This window comes from Ascaphus truei, chromosome 10 (genome assembly GCF_040206685.1).
Source record: "Ascaphus truei isolate aAscTru1 chromosome 10, aAscTru1.hap1, whole genome shotgun sequence".
Classification (NCBI taxonomy): Eukaryota; Metazoa; Chordata; class Amphibia; order Anura; family Ascaphidae; genus Ascaphus; species Ascaphus truei.
In genome coordinates, this window is record NC_134492.1 from 56,336,677 (window position 1) to 56,360,939 (window position 24,263).

Here is a 24,263-nt window from a genome sequence, read left to right on the forward strand (position 1 = left end):
GCAGTGACATGGTTAAGGGATCAGTCCCTCGTAGGGGCACAGTGTACTAATGGCAGTGACATGGTTAAGGGGTCAGTCCCTCCTAGGGGCAAAGTGTACTAATGGCAGTGACATGGTTAAGGGGTCAGTCCCTCCTAGGGGCAAAGTGTACTAATGGCAGTGACATGGTTAAGGGGTCAGTCCCTCCTAGGGGCAAAGTGTACTAATGGCAGTGACATGGTTAAGGGGTCAGTCCCTCCTAGGGGCAAAGTGTACTAATGGCAGTGACAGGGTTAAGGGGTCAGTCCCTCCTAGGGGCAAAGTGTACTAATGGCAGTGACATGGTTAAGGGGTCAGTCCCTCCTAGGGGCAAAGTGTACTAATGGCAGTGACATGTATAAGGGGTCAGTCCCTCCTAGGGGCAAAGTGTACTAATGGCAGTGACATGGTTAATGGGTCAGTCCCTCCTAGGGGCAAAGTGTACTAATGGCAGCGACAGGTTTAAGGGGTCAGTCCCTCCTAGGGGCAAAGTGTACTAATGGCAGTGACATGGTTAAGGGGTCAGTCCCTCCTAGGGGCAAAGTGTACTAATGGCAGCGACAGGTTTAAGGGGTCAGTCCCTCCTAGGGGCAAAGTGTACTAATGGCAGTGACATGGTTAAGGGATCAGTCCCCTCCTAGGGGCAAAGTGTACTAATGGCAGTGACATGGTTAAGGGGTCAGTCCCCTCCTAGGGGCAAAGTGTACTAATGGCAGTGACAGGGTTAAGGGGTCAGTCCCTCCTAGGGGCAAAGTGTACTAATGGCAGTGACAGGTTTAAGGGGTCAGTCCCTCCTAGGGGCAAAGTGTACTAATGGCAGTGACATGGTTAAGGGATCAGTCCCTCCTAGGGGCAAAGTGTACTAATGGCAGTGACAGGGTTAAGGGGTCAGTCCCTCCTAGGGGCAAAGTGTACTAATGGCAGTGACATGTATAAGGGGTCAGTCCCTCCTAGGGGCAAAGTGTACTAATGGCAGTGACATGGTTAAGGGGTCAGTCCCTCCTAGGGGCAAAGTGTACTAATGGCAGTGACAGGGTTAAGGGGTCAGTCCCTCCTAGGGGCAAAGTGTACTAATGGCAGCGACAGGTTTAAGGGTCAGTCTCTCCTAGGGGCAAAGTGTACTAATGGCAGTGACATGGTTAAGGGGTCAGTCCCTCCTAGGGGCAAAGTGTACTAATGGCAGTGACAGGGTTAAGGGGTCAGTCCCTCCTAGGGGCAAAGTGTACTAATGGCAGTGACATGGTTAAGGGGTCAGTCCCTCCTAGGGGCAAAGTGTACTAATGGCAGTGACATGTATAAGGGGTCAGTCCCCCCTAGGGGCACAGTGTACAGGTGGCATGTTTCAGGGGTCACATCTGGGGGATTGATGACTTTTTTTTAGCCTTAGCAGGCTTTCGTGGATATGCCGTGTGATGATCACGCCTCATTTGCATACGTTTGCATGTCATTATCGCTAACGGCCGTTATAATGACCGCTCTGCTCTATCCGGGGGAAACACGGCTTCATGGGACGTTACTGCCCTTTGCGGATACATCGTTAGTCTTAACGTGACATTAAGTGAGATTAACACCATACTGTATTACGTGATTTAACGAGATTTGTGGATCTAAGAGACACACTTCACACATTCAGTACCACAACATTGTCTCTGACTTTACACGCACTAAACGGAAGAAGCCGTCGTTGACTGGACAGCGGCAAACATACCCAGTCCTGCTTTATATTACAGCAGGTCCTATGGTTTCACACCTACTTGTTTTAACCAGGAGAGCGCTGCTCCTTGTCACGTTGCAGTGGTCCGAAGAGCTGGTTATAGTGACTGCGTATTCATGGTCACACAAGAGGTCTGCAAAGTGGCAGGAGGTATTTGAAGTGGTGCAGGAGCTGACATGCTGCCCAGCGCGTGCTGTGACCGTGTACATGTCTGCTCCGCGTGCAGCGTCCCAGGACACGGCTACAGCATGCGTGTCGCAGTGCGCAGAGCTTCGGAGATCGGTGGGGACACAGGGAGCTGAAATCACAAATCACACACACCCTTCAAAGGACAGTCCCGCGGAGGCGGTCACACACATGCCATCAGTATGAAATGAGGGAGCGCTCCGTACATAAAAGCAACATTACGAAAAGGAGTCCCTGTCCCGAGGAGCTTACACTCCAAGTGGTAAGTAGGACGAACTTACAAAGGGTGCTATTTTGATTTATTCATTTTATAAAAATAATATAAGATACAACGAAACATGCAAATTGCACCTTTAAAGCAGCAACCCTGCTTTCCTTGGTATATATTTACAGTTATAGGATTGAAGCAGGGGGTCTCTGGGGCTGAACCACGTTCATTTCAGCGCCGGGGACCCCTTGCTTCCTGAGATACAGACGAGGGGTGCCGATAGCATCTCCGGCTGGGCTATGTGGGGCTATCAAAATGGCAGATTTAAAAATGATGTCATCTCTTACGGCTTCCTATTGGCCCACGTGGTGACCAGGACATTTCAACCTGCGGAGCGGCCACGGCACCCCCACCGGAAGTAAGTATCTCGGGAAGCAGGGGGTCCCCGAAGCTGAAATTATTGGGGTGCTGCTCTGGAGCCCCCCTGCTTCAATCCTATCAAACAAAAACACCATGTTTTGCTGCGTTAACGATCTCTCGCACCTGTTTCCAGCGGATATGCCACGCTGGGCGAGCCGTCACATCCCCCACTGGTCCCTCGGACGGTCACATTGTACACCTGGCCACACTCCAGGTCCACCAGGTCACATCTCGTGTGGGTGGCGTGGCACTGGGACACCTTCCCGTCTCTGGTCTTGGCCGTGGCGGCATAGCTCACCGTTCCTCCACTGGGGTCCCAGGATAGCGATGCCGTGTTGTTATCACAAGACTGGTGAGCGGTCAGGCGAGTAGGAGGGCAAGGTGCTATAATAATAATAATTATTATGATAATAATGAGACAATGTTTGAGATAATGCGGCTTCTGAACAATGTATCTCTAATATGGTAACATGTAATAGCTTCACATTATTGGAATATATGTCTATATCAGTGGTACCCAAACTTTTTCGGTTCAAGGCTCCCCAAGGCGATCAGGATTTTTCCGCGGCGCCCAAAGTAAAAACAAAGTTGTATATACATACCTAACAGTTGCAGTGCGCAGTTGGTGTCTCTCTCAGACACACACTCACTCTCTGACACACACTCTCTCTCACTCTCTCAGACACACACACTCTCTCAGACACACACACTCTCTCAGACACACACACACTCTCTCAGACACACACACTCACTCACTCTCTCAGACACACTCTCACTCACTCACTCTCTCAGACACACTCTCTCAGGGAGGGAAGGGGGGGGAGAGGGAGGGGATGAGGGAGGGAGGGGATGAGAGAGAGAGGGGGGAGGGAGGGGGGAGGAAGGGGATGATGGGGGGAGAGGATGAGGGAGGGAGGGGATGATGGGGGGAGGGGATGATGGGGGGAGGGGATGAGGGAGGGAGGGGATGAGGGGAGGGATGAGGGAGGGGATGAGGGATGAGGGAGGGAGGGGATGAGGGATGAGGGAGGGAGGGGATGAGGGATGAGGGAGGGATGAGGGAGGGAGGGATGAGGGACGGATGAGGGAGGGAGGGGGGAGGAAATGGACTGAGTGGGGGGTGGAGAAAACTGAGTGGGGGGAGAAAATGGAGTGAGTGGGGTGGGGGAAATGGAGTAAGTGGGGGGGGAGAAAACAGAGTGAGTGGGGGGGAGAAAACAGAATGGGTGGGGGGAGAAAACGGAGTGAGTGGGGGAGAGAAAACAGAGTGAGTGGGGGAAGAAAATGGAGTGAGTAGGAGGAAAAAAACGGAGTGAGTGGGGGGGAGAAAACGGAGTGAGTGGGGGGGGGAGAAAACGGAGTGAGTGAGGGGGGAGAAAACAGAGTGAGTGAGGGGGGAGAAAATTGACTGAGTGGGAGGGTGGAGAAAACTGAGTGGGGGAGAAAACTGAGTGAGTGGGGTGGGGGAAATGGAGTGAGTGGTTGTGGAGAAAACAGAGTGAGTGGGGGGAGAAAACGGAGTGAGTGGGGGGGAGAAAACAGAGTGAGTGAGGGGGGAGAAAACAGTGAGGGAGAGAGAAAACGGGGTGAGGGGTGAGAAAACGGAGTGAGTGAGGGGGAGAAACAGAGTCAAGGGGAGAAAATGGAGTGAGTGGGGGGAGAAAACAGAGTGAGTGGGGGGGAGAAAACAGAGTGAGTGAGTCTGGAGAATACGGAGTGAGGGGGGAGAAAACAGAGTGAGTAAACAGGGTGAGAAAACAGAGTGAGTGGGGGGGGAGAAAACAGAGAGAGTGAGGGGGGGAGAAAACAGAGTGAGTGAGGGAAGGAGAAAACGGAGGGAGGGAGGGGTGGAGAAAATGGAGTGAGGGGGGAGAAAACGGAGTGAGGGGGAAAAATGGAGTGAGGGGGGGAGCAGTGTGAGGAGGAAACAGAGTGGGAGGGGGGACACAGGAGGTGGTAGAAAGGAGAAAAGGGGGATAGACAAAGAGAGGATAAGGGAGAGAAAGGAGAGAGGGGAAGGGTGGGAGAAAACGGAGTGAGTGGGGGGGGGGAGAAAACGGAGTGAGTGAGGGGGCAGAAAACAGAGTGAGTGAGGAGGGAGAAAATTGACTGAGTGGGAGGGTGGAGAAAACTGAGTGGGGGAGAAAACTGAGTGAGTGGGGTGGGGGAAATGGAGTGAGTGGTTGTGGAGAAAACAGAGTGAGTGGGGGGAGAAAACGGAGTGAGTGGGGGGTTGAAAACAGAGTGAGTGAGGGGGGAGAAAACAGTGAGGGAGAGAGAAAACGGGGTGAGAGGGGTGAGAAAACGGAGTGAGTGAGGGGGGAGAAACAGAGTCGAGGGGAGAAAATGGAGTGAGTGGGGGGAGAAAACAGAGTGAGTGGGGGGGAGAAAACGGAGTGAGTGAGTCTGGAGAATACGGAGTGAGGGGGGAGAAAACAGAGTGAGTAAACAGGGTGAGAAAACGGAGTGAGGGAGGGGGGGAGAAAACAGAGTGAGTGGGGGGGGAGAAAACAGAGAGAGTGAGGGGGGGAGAAAACAGAGTGAGTGAGGGAAGGAGAAAATGGAGGGAGGGGGGGAGAAAATGGAGTGAGGGGGGAGAAAACGGAGTGAGGGGGAAAAAATGGAGTGAGGGGGGGAGCAGTGTGAGGAGGAAACAGAGTGGGAGGGGGGACACAGGAGGTGGTAGAAAGGAGAAAAGGGGGATAGAGAAAGAGAGGATAAGGGAGAGAAAGGAGAGAGAGGAAGGGTGAGAGAGAGGGTGGAGGGGGTGGGAGAGAGCAATGGGGAGGGAGAGAGCAATGGGGGGGAGAGAGAGCAATGGGGGGGGAGAGAGCAATGGGGGGGAGAGAGCAATGGGGGGGGGGAGAGAGCAATGGGGGGGGGGAGAGAGGGGAGGGAAGGTTGTAGAGGGAAAATGGAGACACAGAGAGACACACGCACACACCCAAAGAGACACACACACGGAGACAGACACACACAGACACACTGATATTGATTGGGCAACACCTATAAGTGAACAAGATACCAAGATAGGATTACACTCACACTAGTCCGTGTGAGTGCTAAATTATAATATATAGCATACAATTTTTGGTGGTCCATAAAACACACCATCCCCCCCTCATTGACGTGTATATAATTATATGTGTTAACCCTATCCTCCTTTCTGTTTATACGAGAGGAAATCCCCCTGGAGTGGCACTGTGAACCAACGAAGTAAGTGGCCGCTACATCAAGAAGAAGAACCCGCATCGCAAGAAGAAAAGCCTCATCAGAAGCACACGGGATTCCCAAAGAAACCCTGATGTGACAGGGCTTACACAAGGCCGTGTAAGTTTTATATACCTTTATTTTATTTAACCTTCTCACCAACACACGTACACCCATGTGTGCCTATCCTTCCAATTAGATATTAGACACCTGAGCCACCACACCCGCTCAGGATTTAACTGCTTCACCTTAAAGAGCAATTACCAGTTCTATAACACTGCCTGTTTCCAACCATTGTGCTCCCCCATCCTTTTTGTATTCACACACAGACACACACACACACACACACAGACACACAGACACAGAGACAGCCCCTATCCAGCCAATAACACGCCCCACACTCCTGATCTAAAACAATTGCAGGACAGCCGATCGCTCATGCTTGGAGAGCAGGTGACGCCACCGTCTCAAGAGCCAAGGAGCGAAGAAGCTCAGCGGCAGCGTGGCCGCAGCCTAAACCAGCGCGGGGAGATGTGACGGCAGCGGGGGGGGGGGGGGGCGTGGAGATGTGCTGAAAGCAGGGAGGGGAAGCAGGGAGACGTGCTGAAAGCGGGGAGGGGAGCGGGGAGTTGTGCCGGCAGCGGGGGAGATGTACCAACGGGGGGGGGGGGGGAGGGGTGTATGTGGCGGCAGCGGGGGAAGATGTACCAGCGGGAGGGGGGGGGGGGTACAATATATAGAATATATATATTATTTTTTGTTAAATATGTATACTAGCTGATATACCCGGCGTTGCCCGGGATGTAATGTTCTCGCTCCAACTCCCTTCCACTCTCTTCTTCCCCCCCTATTCACAGCTGTTCAGAGCTGCGCCCCCTTCCCCCCACTGTTCACAGCTCCGATTCCCCCCCCATTCAATGCTTTGTTTCCTACCCCCCCGTTCACAGCTCCGTCGTCGTCGTCCCCCCCTGTTCACAGCTCCGTGCCCCCCCCTGTGTTTGGCAGCTGAGCTGACTGAGGGGGGAAGTGTGTGTGTGTCAGTGAGTGAGTGTCAGTGAGTGAGTGAGTGAGTGAGTCAGTCAGTGAGTGTGTCAGTCAGTGAGTGTCAGTCAGTGTCAGTCAGTGAGTGAGTGTCAGTCAGTGAGTGTCAGTCAGTGAGTGTCAGTCAGTATGTATTTATGTGAGGGCTGCCCCCCCTCTCCTGACTCCCTCCCCCTGCCCTCTCTCCTGACTCCCTATCTCCCCCCTTTCTGCCCCCCCCTCTCCTGACCCCCTCCCCCCCTGATGACTGGCGGTGGCGTGCTAGTGTCTGCGGCGAGTGGACAGGTGAGTGGACAGGTGAGGCGCTGCTGAGGGGGGGGGGGCTCAGAGGCGGCTGCAGTGATGTTGTCCTTCTCCCCCACCCCCGCATCTGTGTCGGCAGCGGGTGGGGAGGAGGTGAGGCGCTGCTGATAGAGGGTGGGGGGTGGTGGGGCAGAGGTGGGTGTCGGCGGCGGTGGTTCCTCCGCGCGGAGCTTTGTCGGCGGCGGGTGGGGAGTTGAGGCGCTGCTGAGAGACAATGTGGTGGGGTAGAGGCGGCTCTCGTTGGCGGCGGTTCCCCCCCCCCCCCCTCCCGCGCGGAGCTGTGTCGGCAGCGGGTGGGGAGGAGGTGAGGCGCTGCTGAGAGAGGGTGGGGGCTGTGGTGTGTGTGTGTGTGTGTGAGGTGAGAGTGGTGTGAGCGGAGGAGGCTGCTCACGGTGTGCGGTGATGGTCAGAGTCGCACGCGGTCACGTGTGAGGAGAGTGTGCGTGTGTGTCTCTTCTCCCTGCCTGGCTCCTCCCTGCCTGGCTCTCAGGCCAATGAGCTGTCCAGCAGACATACACACACAAACATTATTTCAGGCTTATAGATATAGATAGATATATATCAGATAATCAGCGCTAAAAAGCTATACATACAATGAAAAATCCTAACAAAGGATATGAATCATTACAATAGTGCCCGGTAAATGGGAAAAGGATATAGGGTAGATGGGAAAAGGATATTGGGTAGATGGGAAAAGGATATAGGGCAGATGGCTCCTGGGTTCTGAGCAGCTTCTGCGGAATAAACCAAGTTCCAAAAGAACCTCAAAAACAAAAAGCAGAAGCGCACGCCCCATAGTGTATCATCATTTAATACAAGTGGCAGGTAGAAGAAACCTTATAAATGCACACTCACAAACATAAGGGTTAACATCGCATTGTAGATAAACCTATAACAGGAAAGGGTTTCTGCTTAGCTGCAATTGCCAGGTCCCACTTGGAGCAAGATGATCCAGCTCCCTGGTGTAGTCTGATCTGGGTGATCTCAGTTGGGCTCCAGTTAAGCTGTAATAGTGTCCCAGGGGTACAGGGGGAGGGACCCCGCAGGCAATCTACAATGCGATGTTAAACTTTGTGTTTGTGAATTTGCATTTATACGGTTTCTTCAATTTGCCAATTGGATCCCAGCGTTGGCGGGGGGACTCCTTATCTGAACCAATGCAACCAGTAATAACTATATCACACCAGATATACCGTATGTAACTCGTCTTTACTGCGATCCCACAGTATGCAAACACTACAGTAAAGGAACACAATAATACAGTACCACAATACCCCTGTGTGTTTTCCCCAAAGTACTGAGGGGGCTTTGGGCACCAAAACACCCGGTGTCCGCAGAACAATCCCCACCCCAAATTTGAGGTAGCGCTACCCCCCTGTGAAGTGGTGGTGCACGGTGGGTACCTTCCTGGCTAAGACCCAACCAGGGAATACTTGGGAAGCGTGTCCCATGCAGCAGGGCCTCCAACATTGTATTGTATGTCTTTATTTATAAAGCGCCATTAATGTACACAGCGCTTCACAGCAGTAATACACGGGGTAATCATATAAATAACAGGTAATATAATATAAATAACAGGTCATGGGAATAAGTGCTTCAGACAAACCTAACATTTAGGAAGAGGTGTCCCTGCTCCGAGGAGCTTACACTCTATTAATATAAATCCCCTCACACCTTATCCAGGGCGTGGTGCACGGTGTAATCTCCAGCCAGATGGTTCTTCTCCTGTGCTGCCACGTGCAGCCTGGTCCCAGGCCGCCGTCTGCCGCGTGGACGTCCATCCACCGGCACGGTACTGCAGCTGAGATTCTAATGGGAGGGTCCCTATCTAGGGCCTTCCCTACAACACTCCACTCTTTGGAGGGATCAGGGCCTAACTGGGGCCTTGGGGCAGAGTTCTGGCCTAGTCCAGGGGCTTACTGGCTCACTGGACACGTCCGTCCTCTCTGCCGGCTCCTGCAAGTCTGCCCATGTGTTTCCTGTCCCGCAGAGGATATCAGGAGTCTCTCTAATGGCTGCTTGCTCCTGATTGGTTAAAGCGGCCCATGTGACACACCCAAGGCTTCTGGGAAATTTCCCGAAATGCCAAGATGGCTGAAGCCACTCTTTCTGATCGCGCGGAGCTCTGCCTGCTTAAAAGCTGATCAGTCCCCTGCACCGGAGGCAAGGTAGGGGACCCAACTACATCTATATACTGTATATATAAATTACATGGAATATTGTTGGCCTTAGTGGAGAAAACATGAAGCATTATTGAGCTCAAAAGTGGAAACCTATTCTATTACAGAGGTACAGAGAATTGAAGAATTATCGGAGAAGGCTTAATCATTATCAAAAGTGAAGGAGAATCCGGCGCTACTGCAAAGGCAGAAATCCAGGCAACTTCCGGTGTACAATTGAAAAACTTTATTCCGACAGCATACACAGAGAACCCAGGTTACACCACAGCCTCCCCCTCAACGCGTTTCACGCTATGGAGCAGCGCTTCGTCTTGGACTGCTCCATAGCGTGAAACGCGTTGAGGGGGAGGCTGTGGTGTAACCTGGGTTCTCTGTGTATGCTGTCGGAATAAAGTTTTTCAATTGTACACCGGAAGTTGCCTGGATTTCTGCCTCCGCAGGAGCGCCGGATTCTCCTTCACTTCAGCATATCTTCATCCGCCGGACGCACGCAAGAGCAGCGGAGGAAGATCAGAGCAGGACCCAGATCGGAGACTACATGGAGGTAAGGCTATTCCTTCCCAGCCCCGATTTCAAATAGTGGTCTTCATTGGTTCGACATACTCCGCTCTCAACTGGCTACATTGACACTCACGGGTGCCTGAACTGTACACTTGAGCGCAAGACAGCTTCCCTGTTCCATTAATCATTATCAAATGAAAGCTTCTCAGAAAGAACAGCAAGAATCGTCATTCAGCTTTCAAAGAGATACGGGCTTCAAGTAATCCATGTGCATGCCCCAACATCCAGTCACACAGACAATGAAGTGGAGACTTCTACCATGGAACCAGCCAACTTAACAACAAAGGAAATTGTCACCTCAAGATCATTATGAGAGATTTCAATGCAAAGATGTTACCAAGTAAAAAGACGACACATCAGTGGGTAAGTATGGTTACAGTAACAGGAATGAGCGTGGGGACATATTGGAAGAATTTGCAGAATGTGGAAACATCTACATCATAAATTCATTCTTCAAGAAGAATCCAAATAGAAAATGGACATGGAGGGGACCCAATGCATATCGAGGAATACATCCTAACTAACAAGGAGGCACGTGGTTGAAGACAATTTTAACGCAAGAAGTGATCACCGATTGGTTTGCTGGAAATTACATCTTAATGCAGATTAAAAAAAAACAATTAACTTTAAGTACCTTCAAAAAATAACGCAGAGAAATTCAACTAGAGCTGAAACATCGCTTTACATTGATCGCTTTAGATGTACGGGGACACTTTAACCATCCATTATGGAGAAATGACTGTATGAAGATTGTAGTTGAAAGTGGAGAAAAAAACTGGAGGCATCACTCACAAAAATCAGGATAAGAACATATCGGGCGAGACAAATCCATTCATGAGGAGATGACAGGAAATGAAGCAATCCCAAGATGCAAGGTCAACAAATGAGTATGCAGGTGTGAAACCGCAGTACCGGGAAGATCATTGGGGCGGCCTTCATATACACACGCCAAATTATGCGCATGTGTGTATCGATGTAGAGAGGTAAAGAGGGCGAGAGGTAAAGGGGGCGAGAGGTAAAGGGGGCGAGAGGTAAAGGGGGCGAGAGGTAAAGGGGGCGAGAGGTAAAGGGGGCGAGAGGTAAAGGGGGCGAGAGATAAAGGGGGCGAGAGGTAAAGGGGGCGAGAGGTAAAGGGGGCGAGAGGTAAAGGGGGCGAGAGGTAAAGGGGGCGAGAGGTAAAGGGGGCGAGAGGTAAAGGGGGCGAGAGGTAAAGGGGGCGAGAGGTAAAGGGGGCGAGAGGTAAAGGGGGCGAGAGGTAAAGGGGGCGAGAGGTAAAGAGGGCAAGATGAAGAGATAGCTCTCTCTGTGCAGTGACATTGCTATAGTGTGATACCCTTGTATTAGAACCGTACCTGTCTGGAAGTCCCCAGGCTCGCTGTTTGTGACACTGCAGTGCTGGTTGCTCGCTGTGACGGACACTGTGTAGTTGTGTCCGCACTGCAGGTCAGCGACGGAGCAGGACGTACTGTTTGTGCTGCAGGAGTATATATGCCCATCAGAGCCCCGTACCGATGCAACGTAAGTCACGGCTCCCAGGACTCTCCCCCAGGACACAGTCACGAAGCCGGTGACACAGTCAGTCTGCGTCTGGATGTTAGCTGGAATACAGGGATCTGCACGAAGCACATACATGTTTATTATCCATAACACTGCAACAGAAGCACAATCCCGGCGTGCACATCCTAACGCACAACAGGGTGAACATGGAAACTCACAGCATGTAAGGGGCAATGTGTCCAGTACCCAGTTACTGTATCAAGGTGCTTTACTCCCGTTATATGGGGCAATAGGAGGAGTTATAGGGAGAGGTTATATGGGGCAATAGGAGGAGTTATAGGGAGCGGTTATATGGGGTAATAGGAGGAGTTATAGGGAGCGGTTATATGGGGTAATAGGAGGAGTTATAGGGAGCGGTTATATGGGGCAATAGGAGGAGTTATAGGGAGCGGTTATATGGGGTAATAGGAGGAGTTATAGGGAGAGGTTATATGGGGCAATAGGAGGAGTTATAGGGAGCGGTTATATGGGGTAATAGGAGGAGTTATAGGGAGCGGTTATATGGGGTAATAGGAGGAGTTATAGGGAGCGGTTATATGGGGCAATAGGAGGAGTTATAGGGAGAGGTTATATGGGGTAATAGGAGGAGTTATATGGAGAGGTTATATGGGGCAATAGGAGGAGTTATAAGAAGTGGTTATATGGGGCAATAGGAGGAGTTATAGGGAGCGGTTATATGGGGTAATAGGAGGAGTTATAAGAAGTGGTTATATGGGGCAATAGGAGGAGTTATAGGGAGCGGTTATATGGGGTAATAGGAGGAGTTATAAGAAGTGGTTATATGGGGTAATAGGAGGAGTTATAGGGAGCGGTTATATGGGGTAATAGGAGGAGTTATAGGGAGAGGTTATATGGAGTAATAGAAGTTATAGGGAGAGGTTATATGGAGTAATAGAAGTTATATGGAGAGTTTATATGGGGTAATAGGAGGAGTTAAAGGGAGTGGTTATATGGGGCAATAGGAGGAGTTATAAGAAGTGGTTATATGGGGTAATAGGGGGAGTTATAGGGAGGGGTTATATGGGGCAATAAGAGGAGTTATAGGGAGAGGTTATATGGAGTAATAGAAGTTATATGGAGAGTTTATATGGGGCAATAGGAGGAGTTATAAGAAGTGGTTATATGGGGCAATAGGAGGAGTTAATAGGAGCGGTTATATGGGGTAATAGAAGTTATAGGGAGAGGTTATATGGAGTAATAGAAGTTATATGGAGAGTTTATATGGGTAATAGGAGGAGTTATATGGAGAGGTTATATGGGGCAATAGGAGGAGTTATAAGAAGTGGTTATATGGGGCAATAGGAGGAGTTATAGGGAGCGGTTATATGGGGTAATAGGAGGAGTTATAAGAAGTGGTTATATGGGGCAATAGGAGGAGTTATAGGGAGCGGTTATATGGGGTAATAGGAGGAGTTATAAGAAGTGGTTATATGGGTTAATAGGAGGAGTTATAGGGAGCGGTTATATGGGGGTAATAGAAGTTATAGGGAGAGGTTATATGGAGTAATAGAAGTTATATGGAGAGTTTATATGGGGTAATAGGAGGAGTTAAAGGGAGTGGTTATATGGGGCAATAGGAGGAGTTATAAGAAGTGGTTATATGGGGTAATAGGGGGAGTTATAGGGAGGGGTTATATGGGGCAATAAGAGGAGTTATAGGGAGAGGTTATATGGAGTAATAGAAGTTATATGGAGAGTTTATATGGGCAATAGGAGGAGTTATAAGAAGTGGTTATATGGGGCAATAGGAGGAGTTATAGGGAGCGGTTATATGGGGTATTAGAAGTTATAGGGAGAGGTTATATGGAGTAATAGAAGTTATATGGAGAGTTTATATGGGGTAATAGGAGGAGTTAAAGGGAGTGGTTATAGGGCAATAGGAGGAGTTATAAGAAGTGGTTATATGGGGTTATAGGAGGGGTTATATGGGGCAATAAGAGGAGTTATAGGGAGGGGTTATATGCGGTACTAGGAGGAGTTATAGGGAGCGGTTATATGGGGCAATAGGAGGAGTTATAAGAAGTGGTTATATGGGGTAATAGGGGCAGTTATAGGAGAGGTTATATGGGGTAATAGGAGGAGTTATAGGGAGAGGTTATATGGTGCAATATGAGGAGTCGGGTGGAATTTATTGGAGCAATAGGACAAGTGAGGGGGTTATAGGAAAAATGGGACATACTGATTATAATGGGATGAATCAATCTGTGCATCATATTTTCTATCCAACTATAGATTAGCTCTTATGGGTCGCAAATGAGAAGTGTAGAGAGGGTGGTCTTCCTTGTCCTTCGGTACGGACCATCATGAAAGTGGACTTACCGCTGTGAAACTCCACGTAGGTACTGTTAGTGTTACACTGTGACCCGATGGCTGTGACCGTCACATTGTACCTCTGGCCACACTCCAGCCCATCGATGCTACACGCTGAGTCCGCCGTGCGGCAGGAACGCTCTTCTCCACTGGGACAAAGGACCGTCGTGGTGTAATTTCAAAGCTCCGGCCATTTTGTCCCATGATAGGGCTGTGATGTTCCTCTCGCACTGGACCACGGCTTTTAACATTGTGGGGGACACAAGGAGCTGGAGATGAGGAATAAGAGAAATATCACACAATGAAGGGGAATCGTCAGCAGTGCCACGGACAACGTCCATAGCAAACTTTGAACCATAAAAGGGCCATAGTCTATATTTAGTAAAAGTATAATTTATTTATAATATATTTTAGTAAAAGTATAAAATAATACAGTAATACTTTGAATTTCCCCCCCCCCCCCCGCCCCTCCCTGCCCTTTGCCCCACCCCCCGCCCCTCGCCCCACCCCCCGCCCCTCCCTGCCCTTTGCCCCACCCCCCGCCCCTCCCTGCCCTTTGCCCCACCCCCCCGCCCCTCCCTGCCCTTTGCCCCACCCCCTGCCCCTCCCTGCCCTTTGCCTCCCCCGCCCCTCCTGCCCTTTGCCCCCCCCACCCCTCCCTGCCCTTTGCCCCCCTGCCCTTGCCCCCCCCCGCCCCTCCCTGCCCTTTGCCCCCCCGCCCCTCCCTGCCCCTCCGTGCCTTTAACCCCCCCGCCCCTCCCTGCCCTGCCCTTTGCCCCCCCGCCCTGCCCTTTGCCCCCCGCCCCTCCCTGCCCTTTGCCCCCCCGCCCCTCCCTGCCCTTTGCCCCCCCGCCCCTCCCTGCCCTTTGCCCCCCCCTGCCCTTTGCCCCCCTGCCCTTTGCCCCCCTCCCCCCTGCCCCTCCCTGCCTTTGCCCCCCCGCCCCTCCCTGCCCTTTGCCCCCCTGCCCCTCCCTGCCCTTTGCCCCCCCCGCCCCTCCCTGCCCTTTGCCCCCCCCGCCCCTCCCTGCCCTTTGCCCCCCGCCCCTCCCTGCCTTTTGCCCCCCCTGCCCTCCCTGCCCTTTGCCCCCCCCGCCCCTCCCTGACCTTTGCACCCCCTGCCCTTTGCCCACTCCCCCCTGCCTCTCCCTGCCCTTTGCCCACTCCCCCCCACCCTCCCTGCCCTTTGCCCCCTCCCCCCCGCCCCTCCCTGCCTTGCCCCCTCCCCCCCTCCCCTCCCTGCCCCCCAGCCCCCTCCCCCTCCCCCTCCCCCTCCCTGCCCCCTCCCCTCCCTGCCCCCTGCCCCCTACCCTCCCTGCCCCCCTCCCCCCCGCCCCTCCCCTCCCTGCCCCCTCCCCCCGCCCCCTGCCCCCCCACCCCTCCCTGCCCCCTGCCCTCCCTGCCCCCCTCCCCCCGCCCCTGCCCCCCCACCCCCCACCCCTCCCTGCCCCCTGCCCCCCCACCCCTCCCTGCCCCCTACCCTCCCTGCCCCCTGCCCTCCCTGCCCCCTGCCCCCTTCCTCCCGCCCCTCCCTGCCCCCTCCTGCCCCCCCACCCCTCCCTGCCCCCTGCCCCCCCACCCCTCCCTGCCTTTGCCCCCCCCCTCCCTGCCTTTGCCCCCCCCTCCCTACCCTTTGCCCCTCTCTGCCCTTTGCCCCCCCCCTCCCTACCCTTTGCCCCTCCCTGCCCTTTGCCCCCCCCTCCTGCCTTTCCCCCCCCCCTCCCTGCCTTTTCCTCCCCCCACCCTGCCCCCAGCCCCCCCCCCCACCCTCCCCCAGCCCCCCCCCACCCTGCCCTCAGCCCCCTCTCCCCCCGCCCCTCCCTGCCCCCGCCCCTTTGCTGTAACACTGGTTATAAACACGGCTGTAACACGGGTTATAAACACGTCTGTAACACGGGGTATAAAAACAGCTGTGACACGGGTTATAAACACGTCTGTAACACGGGTTACAAACACGGATGTAACACGGGTTACAAACACGGATGTAACACTGGTTATAAACACGGCTGTAACACGGGTTATAAACACGGATGTAACACGGGTTATAAAAACGTCTGTAACACGGGTTATAAACACGTCTGTAACATGGGTTATAAACACGGCTGTAACACAGGTTACAAACACGCTGTAACACGGGTTATAAACACGTCTGTAACATGGGTTATAAACACGGCTGTAACACAGGTTACAAACATGGCTGTAACACGGGTTATAAACACGTCTGTAACTCAGGTTACAAACACGGCTGTAACACGGGTTACAAACACGGCTGTAACACGGGTTACAACACGGCTGTAACACGGGTTACAAACACGGCTGTAACTCTGCCTGTAATTTATGCAGTCTCCAGGTCTCTTACCGGTGTGGAATTCAGCGCGGGACTGTCCGCGCTGTTACACCGGGTGTTGGACGCAGTAAGGGTCACGCTGTACGTCTGTCCGCACTCCAGGTCGCTGATGTCACAAGTTGTATTCTGCGCGGCGCACCTGCGACTCCGTCCGTCTATCCCAGTCACCACCGCAGAATAATGTGTTGCGCCGATGGCGGCGTCCCAGCGCAGAGACCCCACACCGGTCCCACACCTCAGCCGCACCCGCGGGTTTGTCGGAATACACGGCGCTATAATATGAGCGGAGAACAAGATGAGCTGCGGCGGGGAGACGCTTCAGCTAAAAAAGGGTATATTCGTAAAAACTCACAGTCACAGTGAGAAGTGAGAAACTCACAGTCACAGTGAGAAGTGAGAAACTCACAGTCACAGTGAGAAGTGAGAAACTCACAGTCACAGTGAGAAGTGAGAAACTCACAGTCACAGTGAGAAGTGAGAAACTCACAGTCACAGTGAGAAGCGAGAAACTCACAGTCACAGTGAGAAGCGAGAAACTCACAGTCACAGTGAGAAGCGAGAAACTCACAGTCACAGTGAGAAGCGAGAAACTCACAGTCACAGTGAGAAGTGAGAAACTCACAGTCACAGTGAGAAGCGAGAAACTCACAGTCACAGTGAGAAGCGAGAAACTCACAGTCACAGTGAGAAGTGAGAAACTCACAGTCACAGTGAGAAGTGAGAAACTCACAGTCACAGTGAGAAGCGAGAAACTCACAGTCACAGTGAGAAGTGAGAAACTCACAGTCACAGTGAGAAGTGAGAAACTCACAGTCACAGTGAGAAGTGAGAAACTCACAGTCACAGTGAGAAGCGAGAAACTCACAGTCACAGTGAGAAGCGAGAAACTCACAGTCACAGTGAGAAGTGAGAAACTCACAGTCACAGTGAGAAGCGAGAAACTCACAGTCACAGTGAGAAGCGAGAAACTCACAGTCACAGTGAGAAGTGAGAAACTCACAGTCACAGTGAGAAGCGAGAAACTCACAGTCACAGTGAGAAGTGAGAAACTCACAGTCACAGTGAGAAGCGAGAAACTCACAGTCACAGTGAGAAGTGAGAAACTCACAGTCACAGTGAGAAGTGAGAAACTCACAGTCACAGTGAGAAGTGAGAAACTCACAGTCACAGTGAGAAGTGAGAAACTCACAGTCACAGTGAGAAGTGAGAAACTCACAGTCACAGTGAGAAGCGAGAAACTCACAGTCACAGTGAGAAGCGAGAAACTCACAGTCACAGTGAGAAGTGAGAAACTCACAATCTTTTTCGGCTGATGAAAAGTTTGTTCCCCAAAAACAGCGGCCACAAATATTTCACTTTTTGCAGTAAATTAAATGTTGTTGCAAACTGGTGAATTACAACAATGTTCACTTTAAAAAATAAAAAAAACGAACTCTGTGTTCTTCAAAATTACAAATCAGCGTATAACCTGAAAACATCGTGCAAAACACTTCGGGAACTCACACAGAACTGAGAAAGACTTCCGCATATTGGGGCAGTTTACCAATGTGCTCATACCGGTATACAAATACACCCAGAGAGGTAATACCGGTATACAAATACACCCAGAGAGGTAATACCGGTATACAAATACACCCAGAGAGGTAATACCGCTATACATATACACGCACAGAGAGGTAATACCGGGATACACATACACGCCCAGAGAGGTTATACCGGTATACACATACACACCCAGAGAAGTAATACCGGGATACACATACACGCCAAGAGAGGTAATACCGGAATACACATACACACCCAGAGAGGTAATACCGGTATACACATACACGCCCAGAGAGGTAATTCCGGTATACACATACACCCCCAGAGAGGTAATACCGGTATACACATACACGCCCAGAGAGGTAATTCCGGTATACACATACACCCCCAGAGAGGTAATACCGGTATACACATGCCCAGAGAGGTAATACCGGTATACACATGCCCAGAGAGGTAATACCGGTATACACATACACAACCAGAGAGGTAATACCGGTATACACATACACGCCCAGAGAGGTAATACCGGTATACACATTCACACCCAGAGAGGTAATACCGGTATACACATGCCCAGAGAGGTAATACCGGTATACACATACACAACCAGAGAGGTAATACCGGTATACACATACACGCCCAGAGAGGTAATACCGGTATACACATACACCCCCAGAGAGGTAATACCGGTATGCACATGCCCAGAGAGGTAATACCGGTATACACATGCCCAGAGAGGTAATACCGGTATACACATACACACGCAGAGAGGTAATACCGGTATACACATACACGCCCAGAGATGTAATACCGGTATACACATACACGCCCAGAGAGGTAATACCGGTATACACATACACCCCCAGAGAGGTAATACCGGTATACACATGCCCAGAGAGGTAATACCGGTATACACATGCCCAGAGAGGTAATACCGGTATACACATGCCCAGAGAGGTAATACCGGTATACACATACACAACCAGAGAGGTAATACCGGTATACACATACACGCCCAGAGAGGTAATACCGGTATACACATACACCCCCAGAGAGGTAATACCGGTATACACATGCCCAGAGAGGTAATACCGGTATACACATACACAACCAGAGAGGTAATACCGGTATACACATATACGCCCAGAGAGGTAATACCGGTATACACATACACCCCCAGAGAGGTAATACCGGTATACACATACACCCCCAGAGAGGTAATACCGGTATACACATGCCCAGAGAGGTAATACCGGTATACACATGCCCAGAGAGGTAATACCGGTATACACATACACACGCAGAGAGGTAATACCGGTATACACATACACGCCCAGAGAGGTAATACCGGTATACACATACACGCCCAGAGAGGTAATACCGGTATACACATACACGCCCAGAGAGGTAATACCGGTATACACATACACGCCCAGAGAGGTAATACCGGTTTACACATACACGCCCAGAGAGGTAATACCGGTATACACATACATGCCCAGAGAGGTAATACCGGTATACACATACACCCCCAGAGAGGTAATACCGGTATACACATGCCCAGAGAGGTAATACCGGTATACACATGCCCAGAGAGGTAATACCGGTATACACATACACACCCAGAGAGGTAATACCGGTATACACATACACGCCCAGAGAGGTAATACCGGTATACACATACACCCCCAGAGAGGTAATACCGGTATACACATGCCCAGAGAGGTAATACCGGTATACACATGCCCAGAGAGGTAATACCGGTATACACATACACACGCAGAGAGGTAATACCGGTATACACATACACGCCCAGAGAGGTAATACCGGTATACACATACACGCCCAGAGAGGTAATACCGGTATACACATACACGCCCAGAGAGGTAATACCGGTATACACATACACGCCCAGAGAGGTAATACCGGTATACACATACACACCCAGAGAGGTAATACCGGTATACACATACACGCCCAGAGAGGTAATACCGGTATACACATACACTCCCAGAGAGGTAATACCGGTATACACATGCCCAGAGAGGTAATACCGGTATACACATGCCCAGAGAGGTAATACCGGTATACACATGCCCAGAGAGGTAATACCGGTATACACATACACAACCAGAGAGGTAATACCGGTATACACATACACGCCCAGAGAGGTAATACCGGTATACACATACACCCCCAGAGAGGTAATACCGGTATACACATGCCCAGAGAGGTAATACCGGTATACACATACACAACCAGAGAGGTAATACCGGTATACACATACACGCCCAGAGAGGTAATACCGGTATACACATACACCCCCAGAGAGGTAATACCGGTATACACATGCCCAGAGAGGTAATACACATACACACGCAGAGAGGTAATACCGGTAATACACATACACACGCAGAGAGGTAAGACCGGTATACACATACACGCCCAGAGAGGTAATACCGGTATACACATACACGCCCAGAGAGGTAATACCGGTATACACATACACGCCCAGAGAGGTAATACCGGTATACACATACACACCCAGAGAGGTAATACCGGTATACACATACACCTCCAGAGAGGTAAAACCGGTATACACATGCTCAGAGAGGTAATACCGGTATACACATGCCCAGAGAGGTAATACCGGTATACACATACACACCCAGAGAGGTAATACCGGTATACACATACACGCCCAGAGAGGTAATACCGGTATACACATACACCCCCAGAGAGGTAATACCGGTATACACATGCCCAGAGAGGTAATACCGGTATACACATGCCCAGAGAGGTAATACCGGTATACACATACACACGCAGAGAGGTAATACCGGTATACACATACACGCCCAGAGAGGGAATACCGGTATACACATACACGCCCAGAGAGGTAATACCGGTATACACATACACGCCCAGAGAGGTAATACCGGTATACACATACACGCCCAGAGAGGTAATACCGGTATACACATACACGCCCAGAGAGGTAATACCGGTATACACATACACACCCAGAGAGGTAATACCGGTATACACATACACGCCCAGAGAGGTAATACCAGTATACACATACACGCAGAGAGGTAATACCGGTATACACATACACGCAGAGAGGTAATACCGGTATACACATACACGCCCAGAGAGGTAATACCGGTATACACATACACGCCCAGAGAGGTAATACCGGTATACACATACACGCCCAGAGAGGTAATACCGGTATACACATACACGCCCAGAGAGGTAATACCGGTATACACATACACGCCCAGAGAGGTAATACCGGTATACACATACACGCCCAGAGAGGTAATACCGGTATACACATACACACCCAGAGAGGTAATACCGGTATACACAAACACGCCCAGAGAGGTAATACCAGTATACACATACACGCAGAGAGGTAATACCGGTATACACATACACGCAGAGAGGTAATACCGGTATACACATACACGCAGAGAGGTAATACCGGTATACACATACACGCAGAGAGGTAATACCGGTATACACATACACGCCCAGAGAGGTAATACCGGTATACACATACACGTCCAGAGAGGTAATACTGGTATACACATACACACCCAGAGAGGAAATACCTATATACACATACACACCCAGAGAGGTAATACCGGTATACACATACACACCCAGAGAGGTAATACCGGTATACACATACACACCCAGAGAGGTAATACCGGTATACACGTACACGCCCAGAGAGGTAATACCGGTATACACATACACGCTCAGAGAGGTAATACCGGTATACACATACACGCCCAGAGAGATAATACCGGAATACACATACACGCCCAGAGAGGTAATACCGGTATACACATACACGCAGAGAGGTAATACCGATATACACATACACGCAGAGAGGTAATACCGGTATACACATACACGCAGAGAGGTAATACCGGTATACACATACACGCCCAGAGAGGTAATACCGGTATACACATACACGCAGAGATGTAATACCGATATACACATACACGCAGAGAGGTAATACCGGTATACACATACACGCAGAGAGGTAATACCGGTATACACATACACGCAGAGAGGTAATACCAGATATACACATACACGCAGAGAGGTAATACCAGATATACACATACACGCCCAGAGATGTAATACCGGTATACACATACACGCAGAGAGGTAATACCGGTATACACATACACGCCCAGAGAGGTAATACCGGTATACACATACACGCCCAGAGAGGTAATACCGGTATACACATACACGCCCAGAGAGGTAATACCGGTATACACATACACGCAGAGAGGCAATACCGGTATACACATACACGCCCAGAGATGTAATACCAGTATACACATACACGCAGAGAGGTAATACCGGTATACACATACACGCAGAGAGGTAATACCGGAATACACATACACGCAGAGAGGTAATACCGGTATACACATACACCCAGAGAGGTAATACCGGTATACACATACACGCAGAGAGGTAATACCGGTATACACATACACACGCAGAGAGGTAATACCGGTATACACATACACGCCCAGAGAGGTAATACCGGTATACACATACACGCCCAGAGAGGTAATACCGGTATACACATACACGCCCAGAGAGGTAATACCGGTATACACATGCACACCCAGAGAGGTAATACCGGTATACACATACACACCCAGAGAGGTAATACCGGTATACACATACACACCCAGAGAGGTAATACCGGTATACACATACACGCAGAGAGGTAATACCGGTATACAAACACGCCCAGAGAGGTAATACCGGTATACACATACACGCAGAGAGGTAATACCGGTATACACATACACACCCAGAGAGGTAATACTGGTATACACATACACGCAGAGAGGTAATACCGGAATGCACATACACGCAGAGAGGTAATACCGGTATACACATACACCAAAAGAAGTAACACCGGTATACACAGACACGCCCAGAGAGGTAATACCTGTATACACAGACACGCCCAGAGAGGTAATACCGGACACATACACGTCCAGAGAGGTAATACCGGTATACACATACACGCCCAGAGAGGTAATACCGGTATACACCCACACACCCAGAGAGGTTATACCGGTATACACATACACGCCCAGAGAGGTAATACCGGTATACACACAAACACCCAGAGAGGTAATACCGGTATACACATGCACGCCCAGAGAGGTAATACCGGTATACACATACACACCCAGAGAGGTAATACCGGTATACACATACACGCCCAGAGAGGTAATACCGGTTGTAGACGGACGTTCACAGAGGTACACAATTGGAGGCTTTTATAAGGTGAAATTATAATAAGGCTTTATTGTGCCTTTTCCTTTTCATCAGGAAATCATCCAAACACAGGGGGGGGGAAACAAAGCTTAATGCACTTGGGAGTATTTCTAGTGAAATCCCATGCAATTCACAACTCCTAGTTAAGCAGGTCTCCCAGCCCCAAACACATAGCATGACATAAGCAGATATAAGAAGTCTCTTTAGAATGAAAGTCTTATCTGTTAGCTGCTGTAGAGTAAGCTTCTCTGCTCTCCTGGAACCGCACCCGTGCGTGTACAGAAAATCAGCATCCAGGTTTAGAAGTCTTATTTGGTGTCTTGCAATCAGCTCTGCTGTTTCTTCTTGACAGAGCTCAAGACAGGTCAGCTCCAGAGATCTGTGTTCTCCAAAGTTCAGCCCACAAGTGAGCTAAGGAGTCACTTCCTGTCTCAACAGAAAGGCTTTTGTAAGCAATCTAAATCAGGCAGGTGGTGTTTCATTAATTGACTACCAGCAGTTTAACCACCACACTGCTAGATTAAAGGCACATTACTTGAACAGGGATTACTCCCCTGTTACATACCTCCCCTGTTTGTGGGAAGCTCGGTCTTGCCACGGCCAAAGCCCATCCTTCCACTCTCATTCTAGATATCTCAGTGACTTGAATGAGAATGGATGGAAGAGAATCCTCAGTCCTGTTGGGATTGGAGCCATTTCTCCAGTTTATTCGTGTCTCCTCCTGAAGGTGTTAGAGATCAGCACCCCTCAGTCGCTCAAGGAGGACTTTCTCCAAGTATAGTCTTTTTTCTATGTGCGCGGTCATGAGATTTCCCTCGCGTCGGGTGCTCATCTTATTGTAGGCATACTGTATGGCAGCAGTTGCAGAGCGTTTAAAAAACGCCCTTTTCCCACTCAATGGGGTTGCTAGTTCAGGCCCTTTTAGATTAAGTTGCAATTCCACACCCACTTCCAGAGAATGTCCCATCTTTTCAGCTTCATCAGCTAAGGATTCTTCTGGTTTTAATTCAGCACGTGTACCTTCTTTTGTTGCCTGCTGGGTGGCTGAAGGTTTTGCTAGTGCTTGTTTAGGTGGTTCAAATTTTGCAACCTTGTCTTTCAGACGAGCGGTATTCCCAGCTCTCACTGTACCCTTGTCTTCATGGGTTTTTGAGGCTGTGGGATACTGACGCTTAGTCAGGGTCAATACTTGCCCTTGTAGGACTGTAATCTTATCCGCGAGAGATCCCTGGTTTTTGAGTGCGTCTTGCAAGTCTCTTCTCAGGGAATTTATCTGCATGCTTTGCTTTCTCTAAGCCTGCCTCCACATTTGTATTGCATTGTGGAGCACTA

General features: G+C 50.5%; 1 protein-coding gene across 2 annotated transcripts in view; it reads right to left on the reverse strand.

Moving 5' to 3' along the window:
* Positions 1–11,449, reverse strand: part of LOC142503970 (uncharacterized) — an 87,397-nt gene extending 75,948 nt beyond the window's left edge. For both annotated transcript variants that reach the window (XM_075616998.1, XM_075616997.1), the window contains exons 1-3: positions 11,194–11,449; positions 2,670–2,930; positions 1,773–2,030 (exon numbers count right to left, since the gene is read on the reverse strand). In XM_075616998.1, coding sequence (XP_075473113.1) covers positions 1,773–1,941 — 169 coding nt within the window. In that variant the 5' untranslated portion in view covers positions 1,942–2,030; positions 2,670–2,930; positions 11,194–11,449. The remainder of the gene's footprint in view (positions 1–1,772; positions 2,031–2,669; positions 2,931–11,193) is intronic.
* Between the last annotated feature and the right edge of the window lie 12,814 nt (positions 11,450–24,263).